The following is a 20,586-nucleotide window of genomic DNA, read 5'->3' on the forward strand; positions in this document are numbered from 1 at the left end:
GATGTGGGAGGTAACTCCTGGGGGCGAGGGAGGGGCAGGCAGGGAACAGGGGCTTTGGATCAAGGTTTGCCTCTGCAGGCAGGCAACTGCTCTGGCACTGAGCTCTGGCCTCTGAATGCTGGCATTTCCCCCGTCAGGAGCTGGGAGTCTCACTCCCTGCAGAGAAGCTTTTGCTTCCAAGGGGATGGGGTGGGTGGTGAGTGAGGAGGAGATGTGACTTCCAGCTGGGCAACCCAGATCTGGTCTCCAGCTCTTGAACCCAGGAAGAAAAATGTTCAGGAAACTCTCTCCTGCACTTGCTGCAGAGATAAAATGAGGTGGGGACCTGCCCTGTAGCTATTTCCATCTTGAATGTGTTCCTTTTCCAAGGTAAAATTGAGGCTCTGCTGCTGATTTATCTATCCAGCCTTGGTACTCCTGGCACCAACAGGCTCATTCATTACCGTTAATTATCAGCACAGTGGTGTGAGGTCTGCAGGCCAGATTGTGCCTTCCAAGCAGTGAGGGTAATATCAGCCAAACAGCTTGGCACCACAAAAACAGCTCCTGAGCCCTCAAAAACCCAGAGAGGGATGCTCCAGCTCCTGGGTCTGCTGGAGAGCCCCCACAGCCACCCTGCACCAGTGGAAGCCCTTGCACACCATAAGGACCAAAGAATTAAAACCATAAAGTGGCATTGCCAAAAGCACTTGAGATGTGACATGGGGATGAGGTTTGACATTGCCACCTAACCTGTACCAGCGAGTGCAGAGCCTATTTTCATGAAATGGGAGGGACCTTAAAACTCACCTTGTCCCACCCCCTGCCATAACAGGGACATCTTCCACTAGACCAGGCTGCTCCAAGCCCTGTCCAACCTGGCCTTGGACACTTCCAGGGATGGGGCAGCCACAGCTGCTCTGGGCAGCCTCTGCCAGGGCCTCAGCACCATCACAGGGAAGAATTTCTTCCTATTATCCCTTCTAACTCTGCCTTCTGGCAGTGGGAAACCATTTCCCCTTGTCCTGTACCTCCAGACCTTTAACCAAAGTCCCTTTCCAACTCTCCTGGAGCTCATTTAGGCACTGGAAGGGGCTCTAAGGTCTCATTGGAACCTTCTATTCTTCAGGCTGAACTCCCAGCCCATCTCCACTGCAGAGGTGCTGCAGCCATGGAGTGTCTTTGTGGCTTCCTGTGAAATCTCTCCAGCAGCTCCATGTGTTGGGGCCTTAGAGCAAGACACAGTCCTGCAGGTGGGGTGGTCCCCAATCCATGCAAAGTTTTGGACATCTATTCAAAACTGAAGAGGCAAAAAGCAGAGAAGTCATTTCACTGCAAATGAAGCTGAGCTCTTTGCCATTTTAAAAATAACTGGATTTGTGGGAGAAGCGGTGAGCAGTTCCCAAGTGAGGTCAGGCACAGGCACAGAAATCCCTGCAAAGTCTCAGTTACTCCAATTAATCCCAGCCAAGTCCCTTGCTGCAGCTCAGTGTGCAGCAGACACTGGCATGGTTGGCTCTCCTTCATCCTGCTCTTGCTGCCTTGAAGAAAGATGTAGGAGCTGGAGTTTGCCCGGATTCCCAGGTGTTGAAGAGGCACCGTCAGCTTCGCATGGTTCTGTGAGGTTCCTCTCCTCCCTCCATGCCAAGCTGTGCTGGTACAGGGCCAGGGAAGATGCTGCTTTCTCCAAAGCTGGCACTGAATGCTGGTTGAGTGCAACAGGTTTTGTTCTAATTAAAGAGGAATCAATTAGGCGGCAAGATATTCAGCCACCTGGTGCTTCTGACTATTTTTTCCTCCTCCTTCTCTTTTTTCCTTAATGTGCTGCTGCTGCCTCCAGGGAAGCCATGAATGAAGCAAGACTTGCTTTCTTTTAGATTAAAAAATGCTGTTTGGGAGGAAATCTGTGCAAGCCAACCAATTACAATGCTGTGCATGTCCCTATGATCTGCAACCGGCATCTCCTCTGTCATCCATTATTCCCTCCAGCCAACCCTCCTGTCTCCATCAGCACATGGCACTGACTCCATCAGCAGTCAGTTTGTGCTGCATGGAAAAAAAAAAAAAAAGATCTGCAGCAATCAAAGAAAAAGCAGTGAAAGAGGTGTAATGGGATCTCATGGGAGGCACGAAGGAGTTCTACATGCAAGGAAGTCATTGGGAGACCCAGCTGCACCAGGGTTTTCCCTGTGAGATTGTGCACTAGAATCTCTCTGTGCTCAAAAGCACCTAAAAAATAAAGAAGTGGAGAGCAGCAGCTGCTGCCTTGGGCAGTCCCTGGAGTTTTTTGAGCACTGAGCTTCAAGAAAAAGAGGGGGTCAGCAAGTACCTCAAGCAACACAGGTAAAAATCAGTCACTGGAGTGGTGATAAGTGGCAAGAGAGTAGTGGTGGAGAGCTCTGTCCAGGGTGCATGTGATGCTTTTGCCCTCAGGTCAGTGCTTTTCTCCTCAGGTCAATGCTTTTCCCACCCATGGCTCTGCCTCAGGGATGGATTGTGAAATCCTTTCGATTTTTCTGTGCACATGATAAAGCCCTCTTGCAGATAAATCAGATTTAATATTAAACATGAAAGGGCAAAAAGGGGAGCCAGGGCTCAGATGGTGATATAATGGTCACAGAAAGAATTATTAATGCCATGTCAACTGACATGTACTAGGAAGATCTTTGAATTCTGGATTTAGGAAGGATTTATTATTTCAGCTGATTGACCCTTTGGAAACCACTGCATCACATATGCTAAGAGCAGTGAAAGGAACTCCCTTCTCCTTGCTAGTCCCCCTCCAAGAACAGGCTGGGTGGTTCACAGCCTGTCTAGGGTCCCCATCTGACCTCCTGCAGCAATGCTTTGGTCATCACCTGAGTCAACACCTTGGTAAGGGAGAGGCTGACCAGCCTGGAGCCATGCCAGAGAGACACTGACATCTGAAATATGATTTGAGTGGCCAGTCTTCCCACAACTCCTTTTCAAGCTTCCCTGACCATCTTAACACTGGTGAGGGAGGAGCCCAAGGAGCCAACTTGGGAGCAGAGATTTGGCCACACATGCTGTGATGGCTCTAAAACCACATGAAAAGAGCCCTTGAGCATCCAGGAACTCAAAGTGAAGGCTGTGCTCATGTAGCATGTCCTGCCATACAGGTGGCTGAGCCACAGTCTGCCTTCTGCATTTTTCAAGGGTACCTTTTGTACCAGACAGAATAAAACTGTGCTGCTTCCCACCACTGCAGCTGCCGTGGGAGTTATCGTGCTGGCTCCTTCTGCTGTAGATGTGCCAGGCCTACCTGCCTTTCACTGCTGGGCTCCACTGCAGCTTTGAGCCATGGCAGCATATTGTCCACACTGATGCCTGAGGGGGATGAGTATCACATAGACAGAGGTGTCAGGAGTCCCCCTTCCCCTCTGATCCTCACTGGGAGCTCTCAAGATGAGTAATCCCTGCTTGATGTCTTGAGATCACAGACGTGGCAGCTGCTGGGGTTGTACCAAAGCTCAGCTTCACTCCTTCACTGAGCAGCAAGGCAAAAGCTTGTGCAATTCCCTGGATAGCTCTGCTAATTCCCCAGCTGGGAACCTGTCTGTTGGGAGCAGTAGAGAGCAAAGCAGGGGGAGAAATCCCTTCCTGGGAAGCAGCTCCTTGCTGTGGTGCCCATACCAAGGCTGCAGGCTCAGAGTGGGGCAATATTTCCCGTGCATTCCTGCTCCATGTTTATAGCTACCATACAAATCCATTGGAAGAAAAGAAAGCATTTTTAACCTTCTAGGGGAACTGATGCTCTGGAGTTATGAAGATTTTCCATGTCAGTTCCCAGCTGTACATCTGCAGCCAGACTGGAGGAAGTGCAACACTTGGAAGGACGTGGGAACCAGCTCAGCCCAGTTCCTCACTTCATATATGAGGAGCCTGGAGTGTTTGATGGGTGCTTCTGCAAGGAGGCCAAACCTTAATTGCACCTCTTCCCAGTAGTGTGGGAGCACAGCTTGGCCCTGGGGCAGAGGGGATCAAACACCAGCAGGGCAGGTGATAAACCAACACTCCCAGGGCTGCCTTCCCTTAGAAACCACTATCAGCTGACTAAGAAGTGCAAATCCCTCATGTAGGAACAGGCTGTCTGCAAGAGCAAGGAAGTGATATTTTAGAGTGTCTAATAAAGGAGTTTAAAATGAAACTCTGCAGAACAATAGCCTGAGCTGAGAACTGGCATCCAAGCAAAAAGTCAGGCGGGGGAGCTGTGCCACAATTTATTTCCTCTCTTTTCATTTCATAAGAGGGAAGCAAATCAAAGCAGACACCTGAGGCATCTCCAGCTGATGCTAGAGGTTTAGTGAATGCTGCCATCCTGCGGGGAAGCCTCTGCTCAGCCTGGGGAAAGTGGGAGGTTTGGGGCAGCCCCCAAAGAAGCAGGGGAGTGGGATGAAGCCCAGCATCCAAGAGCAAGTAATGGAGCTTTCTACACCCTCCATCAAAATCAGCTGGGCAGCCTCAGGTAAGCTGGTTATCAGCTCCTTATCTCCACCACAAATTGACTCGTTTTCCCATGACTGCAATCTCCAGAGGCTGCAGGAGCTTCTGTGATGGCCGAGCAGATGCCACGGCTGTGTTAATGCTGGGACTTCAGCAGCTGGAGGTCTCCTGGTCTCCCAGCCCATTCCTATGGAAACAGGTTGGGAGTCTGCCAATTTTCCATAAAGAAGGAGAAAGGAGAATGAGCTTGTATGGATGAAGTGCCTGTTTGTCAGGTTTAGGATGATGCAATTCTGAAGGATACATGACCCAACAATGCCAGCAACACAGGATTTCGTGAGCAGCCTATGTCACACCAAGGCAGCAGTGCTGGAACCTTCCCATTCCATCTTCACAGCAGCTGAGATGAATCACATCCACTGAGCCTGGAGCAAAGCTTGGGAGTGATCACCAGCAATTAAAACAGAGTGAAAATAAAGAAAAAGAACAGATTGAGGAGTTGGTAGTTGCGTACTGTGTGTGCTGTGTCATTTGTTGTTTGCTGAAGTGGATGGGAGATGCTGCTTATGTGGCCTGTGACCCCCATGTCTGACAGCTGGCCATGAGCCTTATCCCAGGCAGGAGTCTTTGTGCTCCCAGACCCTCCTAGGAACAAAGATGTGACAACTTCAGTGAGCATGCAGAGGTTCTTTTTTAGGCAAGAACTCTCTCCATTACAGAAAAAAACCCCACACCAAAACCACACTGTGACACATAAGCCTCAAAATCTCTAAATCCAGAAATCATCTGAAGAAAAAAAAACCCAAACCCTGAACAATCCACAACCTCCACTGAACACAAGCAGCAGCTGAGCCTGGCAATTCCTGGGTATGACTCACCATTTCTGCACCCTGCCACTACTCTGTGTTCATTGAAATGCCTTTGGAAGCTGCAGGGAAGAGGCCACGGTGGGTATATTGTCCCCACCTAAAGTGACATACAGCTACCTCTCCACTGGGACACAGAGCTGCTGGGGAAGATCAGGGTGCTCTGAAGAGCTTGTCTTTGTATGTTTTGCTCAATAATGGACTAATGTAGGCAGGTGGATCCCCAAAATTGATCCAGAACCCTTGTCCGTCCCTCCCAGCTCCCTCCACACCCACCACCCTGGCAGAAGAGGGTCTGGGAACTCCCAGATGATGCTCCTGCATGTGGTAGTCTCTCACTGGTTGTACCACAGCAGAATTATACAATTGCAGATTCGTTGAGATTGGAAAAGCCCTCTAAAATCATTGATTCCAGCTATCGATTCCCCATCACTGCCAAGGCCATCACTAACCCACATCCCCACATCCACTCCATTTTTGAACACTTCCAGGGATGATGACTTCACCAATGCCATGGGCAGCCTCTTCCAGTACTTGATCACCCCTTCCATGAAGAAATATCCCCTCACATCCAATCTAAACCTGCCTTTCTGCAACTTGAGGTCAGAAGCTCCCTGGACTGTGGGGTATTTTTCCTTTTTCTTGGAATTGTTAGAACCTACTCTGGACTGAAAACACAGAAGAGCACTGGGAGGTCATACCTAGCTTGGGCCACAGCATTTCCCAGCACCAGGGGGAACTGGAACAGATTCAGTGAGCCAGGCTGCAATCCACAGAAGGCACTCTTCTGAATTTGTCACCTCTTTGAAGCAATGAGAGGTTTTGCTGCGTAGTATTTTTAATTTTTGTGCTGGGAAGTGCTTTGCCTGTTAAATAAATAGGTTTTTTTCTACTTCTCTCCAAGGAAATATTTCCCCAAACCAGTGGAGGGAGGGACAGCTTGAATCTGTTTCCTGGAGGGACCCAATTCAGAGGTTTCCTCTAAAATTTGCCCTAAACCAGGACAATGACATCCAGCTATTGACGCACGGTGGAACAGCGAACAGGAACTCTTTGTTCTCTGCCAGTGGTTTCATAACTCACACAATCCAGATGGTGTATGCCCGAGAAAGGGAGGATCCAGCGGCAGCCGTGCCTGGTTTGAGATTAGGAAGGTGAATGTCTCTATTTGCCTGGGAAGAACCTCGGATAGGGTGGGATATGACCTGCTGCACTTCTGACATTAAAATGGATTAAACTGGGGGTAAGGGGAGTGGGAAGCTTGTGGTAAAAGAGGAGCCCCCATGGTGAAGGGCACAGAGGGATAAGGAAGTTCCAAGGGAGAAGCACACAGCAGAGCTCCAGCACACACAGAGCTCACAAGAAATAGGTGTCCCACGGGTCATAGGGGGCCCGTAGAGGAGGAGAAAAGCCCCCTAATCCTGAGGAGAGCGGGGCCCCGAGGGGACAGGGACATGCGGCGACGAGCAAGGCCCCACACGGCTGGGGGAGACGCATGGACAATAGCGCCTATGCGCGCCGCTGCCTTTCAGCCTGGGCACAGGGCGCTTGTGCCGCCTCTCCCACAGCGGGCGAGCCGAGCCGAACCGAACCGAACCGAGCCGAGCCCAGCCCCGCCGGGCCCACAGCGCCGGCACAGCCGTACCCTGCCCTCACCAAACATGGCCGCCGCTCTTTGCCCCGAGGAAAGATGGCGGCGGCGCAGATTCCCTGCGCATGCGCGTGGCGCTCGCGTGCGTCATCAGCGCGCGCCGGCAGCGGCGGCAGCGGCGAGGTAAAGGGGCGCGAGGGGGGGGGCGGCCGTGGGCCGTGTTCGGGCTCTCGTGGGTCCTTCCAAACTCGCGTGTTTTGCAGCCGCCGGACCCGCTGACGCGGCGGGCCCGGGCCGCACAGGCCGTGGTGGGGTTTCCCGAATGCGTCGTGATCGTGTCCTGGCTCCCCGAGGTTCCTGTTGGGGCCATGTTCCGTAGGGCGGAAGGCGTTGAATAAAAGCCTCGACTCCCGGCTTTCGGTGTTCGCCGCCCTGTATCCCAGCCTGCCTTTTCATACAGTGAAAGGCGGGCTCGTCCGGGCGAGCCCCTCGTGCTCGCGGTGCTGTCACTGCCGCCGTGGATGCGCGGGCCCGGCAATGTGGTTTGGCATTGATCCGGGTGGCAGCCGTGCTGCTGTGCTTCCCGCAGCCCCTTTGCGGGTGTAGCCCAAGGTGGCAGGTGTTATCTCAGCCCCTTCCTAAACCGGGAGAGCAGCAGCTCCTCTCGTGCGGACCACAACCCCGTCCCGGCGGCAACTCGCGAGTGACGGGGTTGCAGCAGCACAGACACCGGGGGAAGGAGCTGCCCTACTGGGTTCGCTTTCCCGCTGCTGGTAAGGAACCTGATGAGTGCTCCCAAAATTGTGTGGGAAAGCCCAAAATCCGGCCAGCCCCCGCTGCGAGCTCCCTGGGCGGGGCGGAGCGGCTGCTGAGGGAAACGAAACTGAAACGGAGCTCGCAGCCATCTTAGCGGTGTCCGGGTCCCCTTCCCGGGACCCTTCTCAGGCTCGGCGTTTCTTTTGTCCCTCTATTTTCTCATAAAATAATTTGGCTTACGGATGAGACTGAGGTAAGAGCGTTTTTTTCCAAACCCGTTTTCCTATTTCTTGGCTCAGGGAGCATATGTAAAACAGGGTCATTGAACAGCGAACAGTGGAGACTCGCTCTGGGTATTTAGGAACTTGTCGCGCTGCACTCAGGCTCTCCATGTTTATTGTAAAAATAAGTCCTGGTGATGGCAGCCGAGTGCGGTTGTTTAATGAAAGTGAAATTCAAGTTGGCCTTGAGGTGTTTGGTGACGATGGGGAGCTTTATAAAGATGAGGCTTGCATCGGAAAAATTCTTTGTGATGATAAGTGCCTTAAGGAGGTCACGGAGGAGCAGGCAGAACGGGGACCCGGCAGTGTGTATCGTGTTCTGTGTCTTTATCTTCTCAGTTTCGCAGAAAATGTTATTAGAAAATGCTGGGCTGGATTCCTTACTTTTAAAAAGCATATTAATAGTTTAGTCTTACCCGTGTACCCCAAGAGGGCAGCACGACTTTGTGTGATAGAGTGAAATTTGGGCTATAATTGAAAAAAAACTTGTCATACTATTGCCAGCTGCACACCTGTCCAATTTCTCTGCACGTTATCACTTTCATTCCCCTGGCGTGTGATGTTTTACCTCTACAGGTCACATAGTGTCCAGGGAGGAAAAGACACCTGGGGTTTGAGACTGTTTTAGCCATGAATCTGAAAATAATTGCCAGCCTGGTTCTGCGTGCCCATGCAAGCTTCTCCAGCTCACCTCCTTGAAGTCCTTTATATCCTTATGCCCCCATTTCTCAGGTTCCAAAGTAGGTCTGAGATTCTTCTCTCCCTTGGGCAGAGGAGTGCAGCTTGCTGTGTTCAGGAGTGCATCCTGAAACATCCTGTGCTGGAATCAAGCCTAGCAGGAGCAGAGGGCTGCTTGTGTCAAAACTGCTTCTTGTGATTGCCTTTACCTGCAGTTTGGGGCTGCTGGTTCTCTGCTGACAGCCATAGTTTACCATTTGTGTTTACAGGAATAATTTAGACTCCTGGAAAAGTAGAAAAAAAATTGGCAAGGGAGAAGATGTTCGAAATGCCTCAGTAGCTGGGAAGCTGTTTAAACTGCATTTCTGGAATCCTGTAGTTGTGTAAAGACATTCTGAGTTCTTGTGTTTTTTTCTCTTCAGGGTGGGAGAGTGTGGAGTGAATGAGAGCTCCTGTCCTGGCTCGTCAGCAGCCTGGCTCCCACGCGTGTCCCAGGAGTGCGCTATGATCAGAGGCACTGGCCGAGGCAGAGGCTTGTATCTTCCCCACTCGAGATATAACTGCCACAGCACTAACCGAGGTCTTTTTAACCACCCTCGTACCCCACAAGAAACCAATCAGGAAACCTTTTTACGCCAGCAGTTCCTAACAGAGCAGGAGGCTGAAGTCTGTGTGTTGCAGGGACAGGGATCACACAAGGAGCTGCACACCAGAAGCGGGCACGCTGCCACACCCAGATGTCAGCCCAGCTTCAGCAGACCTGGAGGGCGTAGGTTCCCCAGCCAGCATCCCCGGGTTGAGACTTTGCCTCGGTATTGCCCTCCGCAGTACCATCGTCAGGAGAACTCGAGGAGAGATTCTGACTCTGTGAGGCTGGACTTCCAAAGACTGTCTCTTGCTGGGCAAGACTATGAACGAGAAATTCTGACTGTTCTCAGGCAGCTTGGGGAAGGGAGGACTTGCACAGCTATTGAGCTGGCACGTAAGCTGAATACTCAAAAGAAAGAGGTCAACCGTGTTTTGTATAAACTCTTAAGGGAAGGCAAGTTGCACAAAGGGGGAGATACACGGCCTCTGTGGAGTATTGCCAGCCCTAGCTCAGGGAGGGAAAGAAGCCCTACTGACCACAGTGCCAGTTGCACAGGTCCAGCTTCTGAGGACAGAGGAGGAGAGCAGAGCACACTTGGCTCTGGAGACACAGAGATGGATGACACAAAGGAGAAAATCTGCAACTACTTGTTCAGTGTGGGGGAAACAACAGCACTAAATCTTGCCAAAAACATTGGGCTTTCCAAAGCCAAGGATGTTAACGCATTTCTTAGCACTCTGGAAAAGCTGGGAGATGTCCACAAGCAGAATGCAACTCCTCCACTATGGTCCCTGACAAACAGGAAACGGGAGAAGATGCAGATGAGGCAGAAGGCCAGCACAGTAATGCAGATGGCAGATCCCACACCTCCTGAGTCAGGTCTTCCCTCTTCTTTTGCCCCTCCATGTCCCCCAGAAATGACTACAGCTTTGCCAGCAGTGATGGCATCAGAAGAAGAGAGTGTAGAAAATGGGCAGCAGCCTTTGGGGCAAGCTGGTCAAGGCACAGAAGCAGATGCATCTGAGAACACTAAGCCTGATTTCTCCAGTTTGAGTAATTATGATAACTCAGAAAACAGCACGTGGACCACAGATGATATCCCAGATAATCTGAACGCTATCAACAAGCAGCCTGATAAGTCAGAATGCATCATGAATTCTCAGCCTTCCCCCAGTTATGCTGCCCAGTTTGAAACTGCTTTCCCATGTTCGCCTGTAGAGAAGCTGATAGCTTGTCAGGAGAAGAACCCAGTGAGTGGCCTTACTGAATATTCCCAGTACACATACCAACACTGTGATTTCATCATGCTGGAGCAGAATGGCCCCTCTCATGAGCCACGGTAAGAAAATGTTCTACTCTTTTGTTTCTACTCTTTTTCCATAGAATTATTTGGCTTCAACTAAGTTCACCCACTTGGCTGTCGTGAAGGGAGCTACTATTAATATTTCTTTCATTTCAGAAGAATTAACCCAGGTGATTCCTTGCATCAGCTTGAAAAATAAAGCAAGCCTAAAATTTAACCCTAGGTAGCCCAGTTTTAGCATTCATCATTCTGAGCAGCAAAGATGGGATTAATTTCTTCACTAGGTCCCATCTCAATTACTTGCCTTCAATTTGATCATATAGAAGGAAACTGGTATGTCTAAGCTCTCAAAGTGTTTGGGTGCAGGTGTCCTAAGTTAAACAAGGTGGCCCCACTCTGGACATTTCTGTGTTGTAGCAGGTCAGAGCAGATTCTCTGAGCTGAGCATGTGGCATGACACTGCAGTTGGCCAAGTCAGTCTCTGGAGTCCTGCTTCCCCTTGCAAAATCATGGCTGTGAGTCTCACCAGTGAGACTGTGAAAATCTCCATATGTGCCACACTGGAATATGTCAATAGACCCACTAGACAGGAAAATTGGCCTAATTTCTAAAGATGGAGTCCCAGGGTTTTTTTATTTTATTTTATTTTTTTTTTTAAGAAGGGATCTGAATGGATTCAGCACCATAATCCCTCTCCAGATCTGGTTTGACCCACTCTCCTTGGAAGCAGATTTCCAGGGCTGGAGGATGGAAGATCAACTTTTGTTAGAGTTCACAGGAATGGGGGAGGCAGAAATGTCAAAGGCAAGAGATTTATGTGAGGCAGCACCTTTCTAGGATGGATGCCCTGGATAGCCATGGAGAATGCCAAAGGGAGGAGTGATCCTCAAATGACCAGGTGCAAATGAAACAGTGCAGGCTGCTTTTGCACTCTCTTATTCCTGGAAGGAGCCAGGACAGAGCTGCTGCCTGCCTACAGCCATTCCCTGTTTCTGGCACCTGTGGTAGAACAAGACAATTCATCCTGTTCCTTCAGAGCAAAACGTGGAGCTGCTCCTCTGTTGTAAACAGCTCTGGAAATGTAGTGAAACAATGCCCAGATTCAGTGCTGCTTGGGTACCCTTGGTATTTTTGTTTCTGCACATGGCAGCCTGGATTTACTCTCCCAGCTGGTTGTTTCTTCTCCTTTGAATTCCAAGAGCAGCCTTGCTTGCTGTGAGAACACACTTCTACTTCTCATTATGCCCCTTTCGTTTTCTCTTTCAAAGGTTTAAGTTCCAGGCAGTGATTAATGGGCGCCAATTCCCACCAGCAGAGGCAGGGAGCAAAAAATTGGCTAAGCAGGAGGCAGCAGCTAATGCAATGAAGGTGCTGAGGAGTGAAATGGAGAATGGAAGGCCTGGTGGAATTAAATGTGAAGAGCCCTTTCCATCCAACAGCTCGGAACCAGAATTGGTGAGTCCTTTTTCTTTACTTTGTGAGGCTGCTCAGTGTTGTGTCTGACACTGATTTCCTTCATCTTCTTGCTGTAGTCTTTGCAGCTGGAGCCAGAGCCGTCATCTGCAGCAGCTCACCTCAACCTGCTTCCTGGGAAGCACCCTATCAGCATATTAATGGAGTATGGTCAAAAATCAGGGAACATAATTGAATTCCAGCTGCTGTCTCAGGATGGCCCACCTCATGATCCTAGGTATGGCATATTCTTGTCAGCTTTGAGGGAGGGTGGAAACATTCTTCACTGTCCTTCCCCTTCAGCATGCTGCCCACATCCCTGGACTTGTCACTGACCTGAGTGAGGCTGAGTGTTCCTCTTAGCCAGGGATTCTGGGCTCATCCAAGACATCTAGTTCCAGAAGGAGACCCAAAGAAATGCCCTTTCTGTTTCTTCTACCAGAGCAGGACTTGGTTTCAGTCCTGTACCCTACCTAGAGATGCTCTACTGGAAGTGTTTAGGGCCATCTCAGTAGATTTCAAATACAGATAGACTGGAGGTAACCCAGAAGGATTTACCTGAAAGTAAGAGATGGGGATAATAACCAGATTGAGGCACCTTGGTTAACACTTTTCATGTACTATAATATCCTGTCAGGTTCAGCTACTGTGTGAAAATGGGTGACCAAATTTTCCCCGCTGTGGTAGGAAACAGCAAGAAGGGAGCAAAGCAAATGGCAGCAGAAGTTGCTGTGAAGATTCTTTCTGGAGAGTCTGTACCCCATGTCTTGCCTGAACAGGTATAAAGAGCATCTTTAGAATACCCAAGTGTTTTGAGTTGGGTGTTCCTCCCTTTTATTTCCCATTCTGCTGCATTTCACCCCACAAGGTCATGTGAGGCAGAGGTTTGCTGCTGCTCTTGGCCTGCACTAAATGCAGCTGCTCAGTGTTTAACAACCTTCTCTTTTCTAACTCTGCTCTAGCCTGTTGTGAAGCCTTACAGTGACCAGTCCGTGCACAATATTGCCACTCCAGATGAATCCAAGGTGGTGAAAACGAAGGGTGTTGGGGAGCTCATCAAATACCTTAACGTCAATCCTGTCAGTGGCCTGCTGGAATACGCCCGTTCCAATGGGTTTGCTGCAGAGTTCAAGCTCATTGACCAGTCAGGACCTCCCCATGACCCCAAGTAAGTAGCAGCATCTGGCAGGAGGAAATTTTGTGCTGCTGCTGTTGTCCTCAGAAAAGGGCAGAAAGCTCAGAATTGCTGATGCCTTTTGAGGTGGCAACAGAGCTAGTTGCTGCCTCTGCCAAACTGAAACCCACAGGTTCCTTGGTTCCTTTGTAGGTTTGTCTATCAGGCAAAGGTTGGTGGCCGTTGGTTCCCAGCTGTAACTGCCCACAACAAAAAGCAGGGCAAGCAGGAGGCAGCTGATGCAGCACTCAGAGTCCTGATTGGGGAATCAGAGAAGACTGAGCGCATGGAAGGGACGAGTGTCACTGAGGTAAATCTTCTGCCAAAGCTGGGGTTGTGTTTGTAGTCTTGTCTATCCTTCTCCTTTCAGTCCAGAAGAAAAATGCTTTCAAAATCAACTGTGATGCCTTTGTTCTCTGCAGCTGTTGATAACCTGATGTGGTTTTCCTGAAGTGGGTTAGATGTTTCCTTAGGGCATAGGCCTGTCCTTCTGTCCTATGGGCCTCTGCTTTAGGGCTAAATTATTATTAAATTCTTCCACAAGCTACTGAAATATGCTCCTGTGGTAGAGTAGGAACGTGCTTATGTTTAATGATGTGATTTTTTTTTTATTACTTCTTCCAAATTTCTTTGTGCTGCATTAAAAATCGTGTGACAGCTCAGAAAATTCGTACATCAGATAAACACAAAGCCCTGGTTGTGTCAGGATGGCTGTCCCAAACTTGGGCTGATTTAAATCACACTTAGTGTTGTGATCTCTGAAAAGCCTCATTCCGGGCAGCACAACTGGGCACTGCAGCTGGGGCTCTAAATAGCAAAGCCATCAGGAAGGATTTGTCAGTCAGCAGTGCTGGAGGAGGTGAGCTGGTCTGCACTGGGAATGAGCGTGCTCTCTCCTCACAGGCAGCCAGAGAAGGAATTCCTCCAAAACCAGGAAGATTTCCTTGGCTGAGTCTCTGGAAATAGGCAGATTTGTTTTGTTCCTTCTTGCTTGGGGTTTTCCCTGGCATTCTCAGGAGACCATTCCTCAGCCTGTGTTGCTTGCTGCTGTCTCTGATGTGGCTGAAACAGAACTCAAAGCCTTGGATGAGGTTTTCCCAGAAATATTTAAAAACTTCACCTGCCCCTGGATGCAGCACTGCCCAAAGCTCAAAGTTTTTTGTGTTCTGCCTTCTGCTTGGAGAGGTTAGCTGGTTCTGGAGCTGTCCTATGACCTGCTCTCACCCTGTGCTGTTGTGTCCCCATCCCAGCTCCCTGTGAGTGGCAGCACCCTGCACGATCAGATGGCCATGCTGAGCCACCAGCGCTTCAACAGCCTCACTGCTCGCATCCAGCACAGCCTGCTCGGCCGCAAGATCCTGGCTGCCATCATCATGAGGAGAGGAAATCAGGGCTTGGGAGTGGTGGTCAGCATTGGGACAGGTATGAGAGCTTCTTCCAGCACACTCTGAGCTCTCACTTCCATGCTAGATTTCCTTGTTAACCACGGTTCAGAAGTGGCTGTTGCTGTAGGCTGCTTTAGAGAGGGTACAAAACATTCCCAGGACTCACATGGTGTCACAAGTGATCTGGTTAGAGAGAGAGAGGACAAAGCAAATGTGCCTGCAGCGATATTGCTCTTAATCTTTGCTTGCATTGCTGCATCCTACTCTGTGCATCAGAGCATGGGTTCCTTATGTGCTCCAGCACACGATCTCCCAGTTTCTCCCAGGCACACAGAGCTATTCTCACTCCTTGCTTTGCTGACAGGCGTTCTAGCAGGAGTGATGGGCTGAAAAGCCCTGAGGAAGGTACAGTCCCCCCAAACTCATGGCAATTTAAGTCTGTCTGTCCCTAAAGTGGTGTCCTTTTATTTTCTTAACTGCTTGTGATAGTGATTTAATAGGCAGGGTGCTCGTGCTGGTGCTGCTGGTCAAGAGCCCAAAGAAATAGGACATCCTCTCTCTGAATCCATCTTGGCTTTGATACCTGCCCTATTATTTGATTCCTTATTTGTTTGTTTGTTTCAGGTAATCGCTGTGTGAAAGGAGAAGAGCTAAGCTTAAAGGGGGAGACAGTAAACGACTGTCATGCAGAAATCATTTCTCGAAGAGGCTTTGTGAGGTGAGAAAAGGGGAAGCTCAAAAGGGAAAGGAGAAGGGCCTACCAGGAGCTGCTCTCCCATTCTGGAGGGGTGTAGCTGAAACACACCCCTAGTTCTTTATTATGCTGAGAGATGCTGTGGTCCTCAGACACTGTTTACTCATGTGTTGTTGAATAGAGGGAAGTTATTTCTGATAAGAAGGGGCCATGCCTAAAAGATTCCCGAATAAATACTGAATGAGGGACTTGCCAGGGCTGCATCTGCTGTACTTGATATTAAACCTCCTGCTGAAGCAGCTGGGCTGATGTGCAGGGCACTCTCCAGCCTGAGCACAGCTCCTACCACACCAAGCCACTGGAGGATTGGTCTCCTGGCCTTTCTGGGTCTGGGTATAGAAGGATTTAGGAAAACATACTGCATATGTTTGCTTTGGTATGTCAGCAACCCTTTTGCAGAGGCTGGAAAGAGTTTTGCCAATTAAACTGCACAATTCTCTCCCTCCCCGCTGCTCCTCTCCTCTTCCTCTTTTCTCACATTCACTGTGGCACTTTATAGTTTTTAAAACCTAAAGTGAGATGAAGCTGAAGTGCTTGGTTAATGTCTGTCCTTGGTTATGAACAAAAAAATCAGCTGCTTCCTTCAAGCCTTTGTGTGCTGCCACTGTGCTCTGCATTCCTCAGCAAGGGAAAGGTCCCTGGGAAGTGATGAATCAGGATTGCATCTTGCTTACTGTTTGTTTTAGCTGTTAATCTTGACAGCAGTGGCTGCTCTGGCACAGCAGAGTAAGCTCTGCCTCTCCTTGCAAAATCAGTCCCTGCACAGGCTCTGCTCAAGGACTGTCTGGGAGGCTGCAGTTTTTCTTTAGTCCTTGACATGATGTTGGAGATCTCAGGGTTTTCCCTGGCCAGAAGCAGCCATGAGAGACCCCATCAGTGTAAACAGATCATGGGCTCATTCTAGCACAGCTTGAATTCAGCTGCCTGCAGGGTTGTTTACTTTTAATGCAAACTGTCTGCTGACTAAAGGTGCTGGTTAACAACCTTGAAGTCTTCTCCACACTGGGATCAGATGCATGCAAGCAGCACCCAGCCAGGCTCTTTCTTTTTTCCTGCCACTGCTTTCCGGACAGGATACTGCTTTTTTACTGTTTGTCCTCTGCATGGCAGGAAATCTCCTGGATTCTTTGCCCTTTCTGTGCATTAAGCATTGTTTGTTGGCTTCCCAGGCATCCTCAGCCACAGCTCCTGGTCTCTGCTCTTCCATGTGGCAGGAGTGGGTGATGGGGGACCCTGTCAACTGAAGCATTCCTTGTCTGAGAAGCAGAGCAGCCTTTTGACAGGATGGTGTTATTTTCAGGTTTCTTTACAGTGAGCTCATGAAGTATGACCCGTCTAATCCTTCCTCTGCAGAAGAGAGCATTTTTGAGCAAGCGGAAGGAAAGAAACTCAAAATAAAGAGCAGTGTTACCTTTCACCTCTACATCAGGTTTGTGGAGGGGGTTCAATGGCTGGCATCAGCAGCACTGTCCCTCCCCTGGCCCTGACTGTTTCCTTTACAGTCAGTGCTAACCAGGGAGGGTTTGTTTTCTAGCACAGCACCGTGTGGAGATGGAGCACTCTTCGATAAATCCTGCAGCGATCAGGCAAACGAGATGGCACAGCCCCAACACCAGCCTCTCTTTGAGAACCCCAAGCAAGGCAAGCTGCGGACCAAGGTGGAGAATGGTGAGTGCAATCACACTTCCTGCATGATGAGGTGGCTTCAGTCCTCTCCTCTGAGCCTTCTGGTGCTCCAGAGCTTCCTTACCTCTCTGTGTGCTGCTGTGGGATTTGAAGCATTCAGGAATCAAAGGAGGTACGTGGAAGGTTTTAGGAAGAGTCCCTTCCCAGCTCTGCTTGTTACACTGCCACACTTGTGAAGTTTGCAGCTGAAGTTTGATGCAAAGCTCAGATCTAGATCTGAGTCCCCCCTTTCATGCAAAGTTCTATTCTGCCTCAGCCATGTTGAAAATTGCATGTTGAAAATCAGTACTCAACACTGAATTCCAGATTGTTCCCTGAACCTGATGTCAGACTCCCAAGTTCGCTCTGGGTATCCAGAAGTTTCTTGTGCAGTTGCTGATGGGTTTTGATGTATTGAATATCTGACACTATACAGAAAAGCTTTCTTCTCTTGTGCAGGGGAAGGAACCATTCCTGTGGAGTCGAGTGACATTGTGCCCACGTGGGATGGGATCCAGCACGGGGAACGGCTACGAACCATGTCCTGCAGTGACAAAATCCTGCGCTGGAACGTACTCGGCTTGCAAGGGGCACTGCTGTCACATTTCCTAGAGCCAGTTTATCTCTGCTCTGTTACACTCGGTGCGAAACACTCTGTCCTTTTGGGGTAAAACTAGGCTGCAGTGACAGCTCATCTCACTCCCCAGTGTGATGGCAAAGTTCGTTTATGGAGGGTGTAGGAGTAACAGACTGAAATGACTCTCTTGGCAGAGCTGTTTAGAAATACAAAGGGAGTCTGTGGATTTTATGCTGTGGGTAGAGTCGGTGTCTGATCAAAGTTCTGAATTTTTAGGAGGCACGTGTGATCTAGGAGAGTGAGACAAAAACTGCATGTTGTGTCTTCAGTGAGATGTGTAGACCTTATGAGACCTTGTCTTATAGGATACATGTAGCTATGCTGATCTGCATGCTGTGGGCTTTTGGGAGTCTGAACAGTGCTGCAGTTCCTGGGGTTTGGCCAATCCATCACCTGTTTGCTAACACCTTTATTTCTGTCTCCACAGGTTACTTATACAGTCAGGGTCACTTGACACGTGCAATCTGCTGCCGCATGGAGAGGGATAGGAGCACACTGAAGGAAAAGCTCCAGGCTCCCTATCACATTAACCATCCTGAGGTACTGCAGCTGTTTCACCTCTTCTTCTTTCTGTTCCCCATTCCTTTGCCTGTGGGTTTGGGGGTTCCTGAGGTGCTCTGCAGGGAGGGTTGTGGTGCAGCAGCCTTCCAACCAGGGGCAAGAATTAGTGACCAGAAAAACAGAATCATACAGTCAAGGGATATCCTGAGTTGGAAGGGACCCACAAAGTCTTATCAGGTCTAACTCCTGGCCCTGTGCAGGACAACCCCAAGAGCCTGACCTCTTTGTGTCACCCCACAGTTTGGGGGTTACTGGCAATGTCTTAGTCTGGAAAAAAGGACACTAAAGTTGCCTCTCTAGCCTTCAACTCTGTAAGAACCTTCTTATAGCTCTGGAAAGTTTGAGATGAGCTAAAACTATGAGGGATGAAAGGGGCAAGAGACTGACACAGCAGGACCAGGTTAAGGATCCCTCTCGTGCAGGTTGGGCGAGTCAGCGTGTATGACTCTGCAAGGCAGACGGGCAAGACGAAGGAGTCCTCGGTGAATTGGTGTCTTGCTGATGAAAGCGAAGTTGAAGTCTTGGATGGCACCAAAGGGAAAGTAGATGGGTAAGAAGAGCCTTTCCTGACACTGCCTTTTCCTCACAGTGTCTGGGAGAAGGGGGGCAGCTCTGTGGTGATGAGTGCACGCTGCACTGTTACAGCACCCTATGCTTGGGGAGGGTTGGACAGAGGAATTTCAAGCAGACATAAACGAGTACTGCTGAAGGAAAACAAAATGTTACCCAGCCTGGACTCTACCACAGAGCCCTGCCAAGCCCAGAGCTCCTCCATCATGGGGTTTTACCTGAGCCCCCTGCTCCTCTTAGCTCTTTTCAGTGTCCTATCCTTCATTGCTGCCACTGTCTTCCTTCTCAGTATGAAGCTGGAGGTGTCTCGAGTGTCCAAGAGGAAAATGTTCACCCTGTTCCAGCAGCTCTGCGCGAAGAACAACCGCCAAGACCTGCTGAGCTTCTCTGTGTACTCAGATGCCAAGGAGGCAGCCACATCATACCAGGCAGCCAAGCAGTGCTTCTTCAGCACGCTGGAAGAGCTGGGCTATGGCAGCTGGATCCGCAAACCCCAAGAGGAAGAAAATTTCTCTGTCCTTGATGCATAAGGAAGAACTCTGCAAGGAGTAGGGAGGGAACGGGCACAGGCATGTGCATGGCTGTGCTCATCCTTCTTTCACCACGTTTTTTGGAGTGGATTTAGGACTGTGCAGCAGTTTCCTCATAGGCCCAGCTGCCTTGTCCCTGTCACTCAGACCCTGCGTTTTTAAAATGAGCATGTAAATGTTTCTCCTTTTTTTAAGCAAGGGCAGGTTCAGTCCCCATTTGCTTTTTTATAGTTTTGTCCCATCTATTTGTTTTTTAAAGACAGCATGAGAAACCAGAGGAATTTTCAAGACTGTGAGCTTGAAACCTTTGGACCATGTACTACAAATCCCTCTGGCAGGTTTTGAGGCAAATTTTCTCCTTTGAGATTAAAAAAAAAAAAAAAATCAGGCTGTTTGACTGTTTTTTTATGTCTCTGTTGGAAGATGTCTGGCAAGCCAAGCTAGGACCTGAAGCTGACCTCTGCAAGGTGCAGCCATAGGACCAGCATAACATTCTGCATTAATAACAAAAAAGAAAGTTTCAGTATTGTTGGCCATGGGGTGTGTTAATTTCTCCTGAGGTGAAGAGGGGGCCCATGGTGGGATTTGGAGAGGGACAGAGATAAGTTAGTATTTGCTAAATGATGAAGGGAGCCAGGTAGAGTTTGGAATTGAGCCTCTTGGCTCAAGTACAGGGCTCATTGAGCAGAGCTGAGCCTGTGAGGGCTTGGACTGGCTCTGAAATGCTGGGGCATGGCTCTCCCAGCTCCTTTCCTCAGTGCTAGCTCTAGAATGGGGTGTCTTGTCTCTGGTCTCTGAATGCCAGTGGTGACTGCAGGCCCTGTCCTGTGTCTGTTTGTGTCTGAGCTGAACCACATGCCAGAGATGCTGGTGGAAGGTGAGAATTAGTGCTGTTACCATCCAACAGCAAGTTTATTGGGTGTTGTTGGAGCAGCCCCTTTCCCTGTGCGAGTGCTGCCTTTGCCTGGGATGAGAGCTCTCCGTCTCATGTGAGACAGAGTAAAGACCTGCTAGCAGGAAGCACAGCCCAAAGTGAGGAGCCCTAAGGCTGGGAGCAAGACCCTGGCTCTGGCTGTGGATCTCCACAGGGGGCAGCCGGGCTGGGGCCAAGCACTGTCACCACTTGGCAGTCTGGCTGTCACAGGTTCACCCTGCCTGCAGCTGCTCATGGACATCCACTGCCATGCAGAGCTGTCAGGGGTAGGAACTGCCTTGGCACCCAGCCCAGAGCAGGGCTGGGGGGCTTCTCTGTCAGCAGCTGCTCAGGGAGCTGTTCCTGAGGCTATGGGGGCTCCTGTTGTACTTCCCACACCTTCCCAATACTCATACATCTCCACTCCCCACTGGGGTG

General features: G+C 49.8%; 1 protein-coding gene and 1 long non-coding RNA gene across 3 annotated transcripts; one reads left to right on the top strand and one right to left on the bottom strand.

Annotated features, from left to right (window-relative positions):
- Window positions 1–2,592: 2,592 nt before the first annotated feature.
- On the bottom strand, window positions 2,593–6,987 carry LOC117008686. Its single transcript, XR_004420340.1, has 3 exons — window positions 6,966–6,987; window positions 6,011–6,175; window positions 2,593–4,879 (listed from the first exon to the last, which is right to left on the bottom strand). It is a non-coding gene; the product is annotated as an uncharacterized LOC117008686 (long non-coding RNA).
- On the top strand, window positions 6,170–19,619 carry ADAR (adenosine deaminase RNA specific). 2 transcript variants are annotated; one of them, XM_033082672.1, is made up of 15 exons: window positions 6,170–6,463; window positions 9,038–10,543; window positions 11,776–11,962; window positions 12,040–12,197; window positions 12,597–12,738; window positions 12,922–13,127; window positions 13,287–13,443; window positions 14,384–14,555; window positions 15,143–15,236; window positions 16,573–16,701; window positions 16,807–16,940; window positions 17,397–17,579; window positions 18,002–18,114; window positions 18,558–18,685; window positions 18,995–19,619. In XM_033082672.1, the coding sequence occupies exons 1-15, from the start codon at window positions 6,402–6,404 to the stop codon at window positions 19,233–19,235; spliced, it is 3,612 nt and encodes a 1,203-aa protein (XP_032938563.1). In that variant the 5' UTR covers window positions 6,170–6,401; the 3' UTR covers window positions 19,236–19,619. The 2 variants fall into 2 exon arrangements, with proteins under 2 accessions (XP_032938563.1, XP_032938564.1); XM_033082673.2 differs by lacking the exon at window positions 6,170–6,463 and adding an exon at window positions 7,707–7,909.
- The last annotated feature ends 967 nt before the right edge of the window (window positions 19,620–20,586 follow it).

The sequence above is a fragment of the Catharus ustulatus genome, chromosome 30 (genome assembly GCF_009819885.2).
Source record: "Catharus ustulatus isolate bCatUst1 chromosome 30, bCatUst1.pri.v2, whole genome shotgun sequence".
NCBI lineage: Eukaryota > Metazoa > Chordata > Aves > Passeriformes > Turdidae > Catharus > Catharus ustulatus.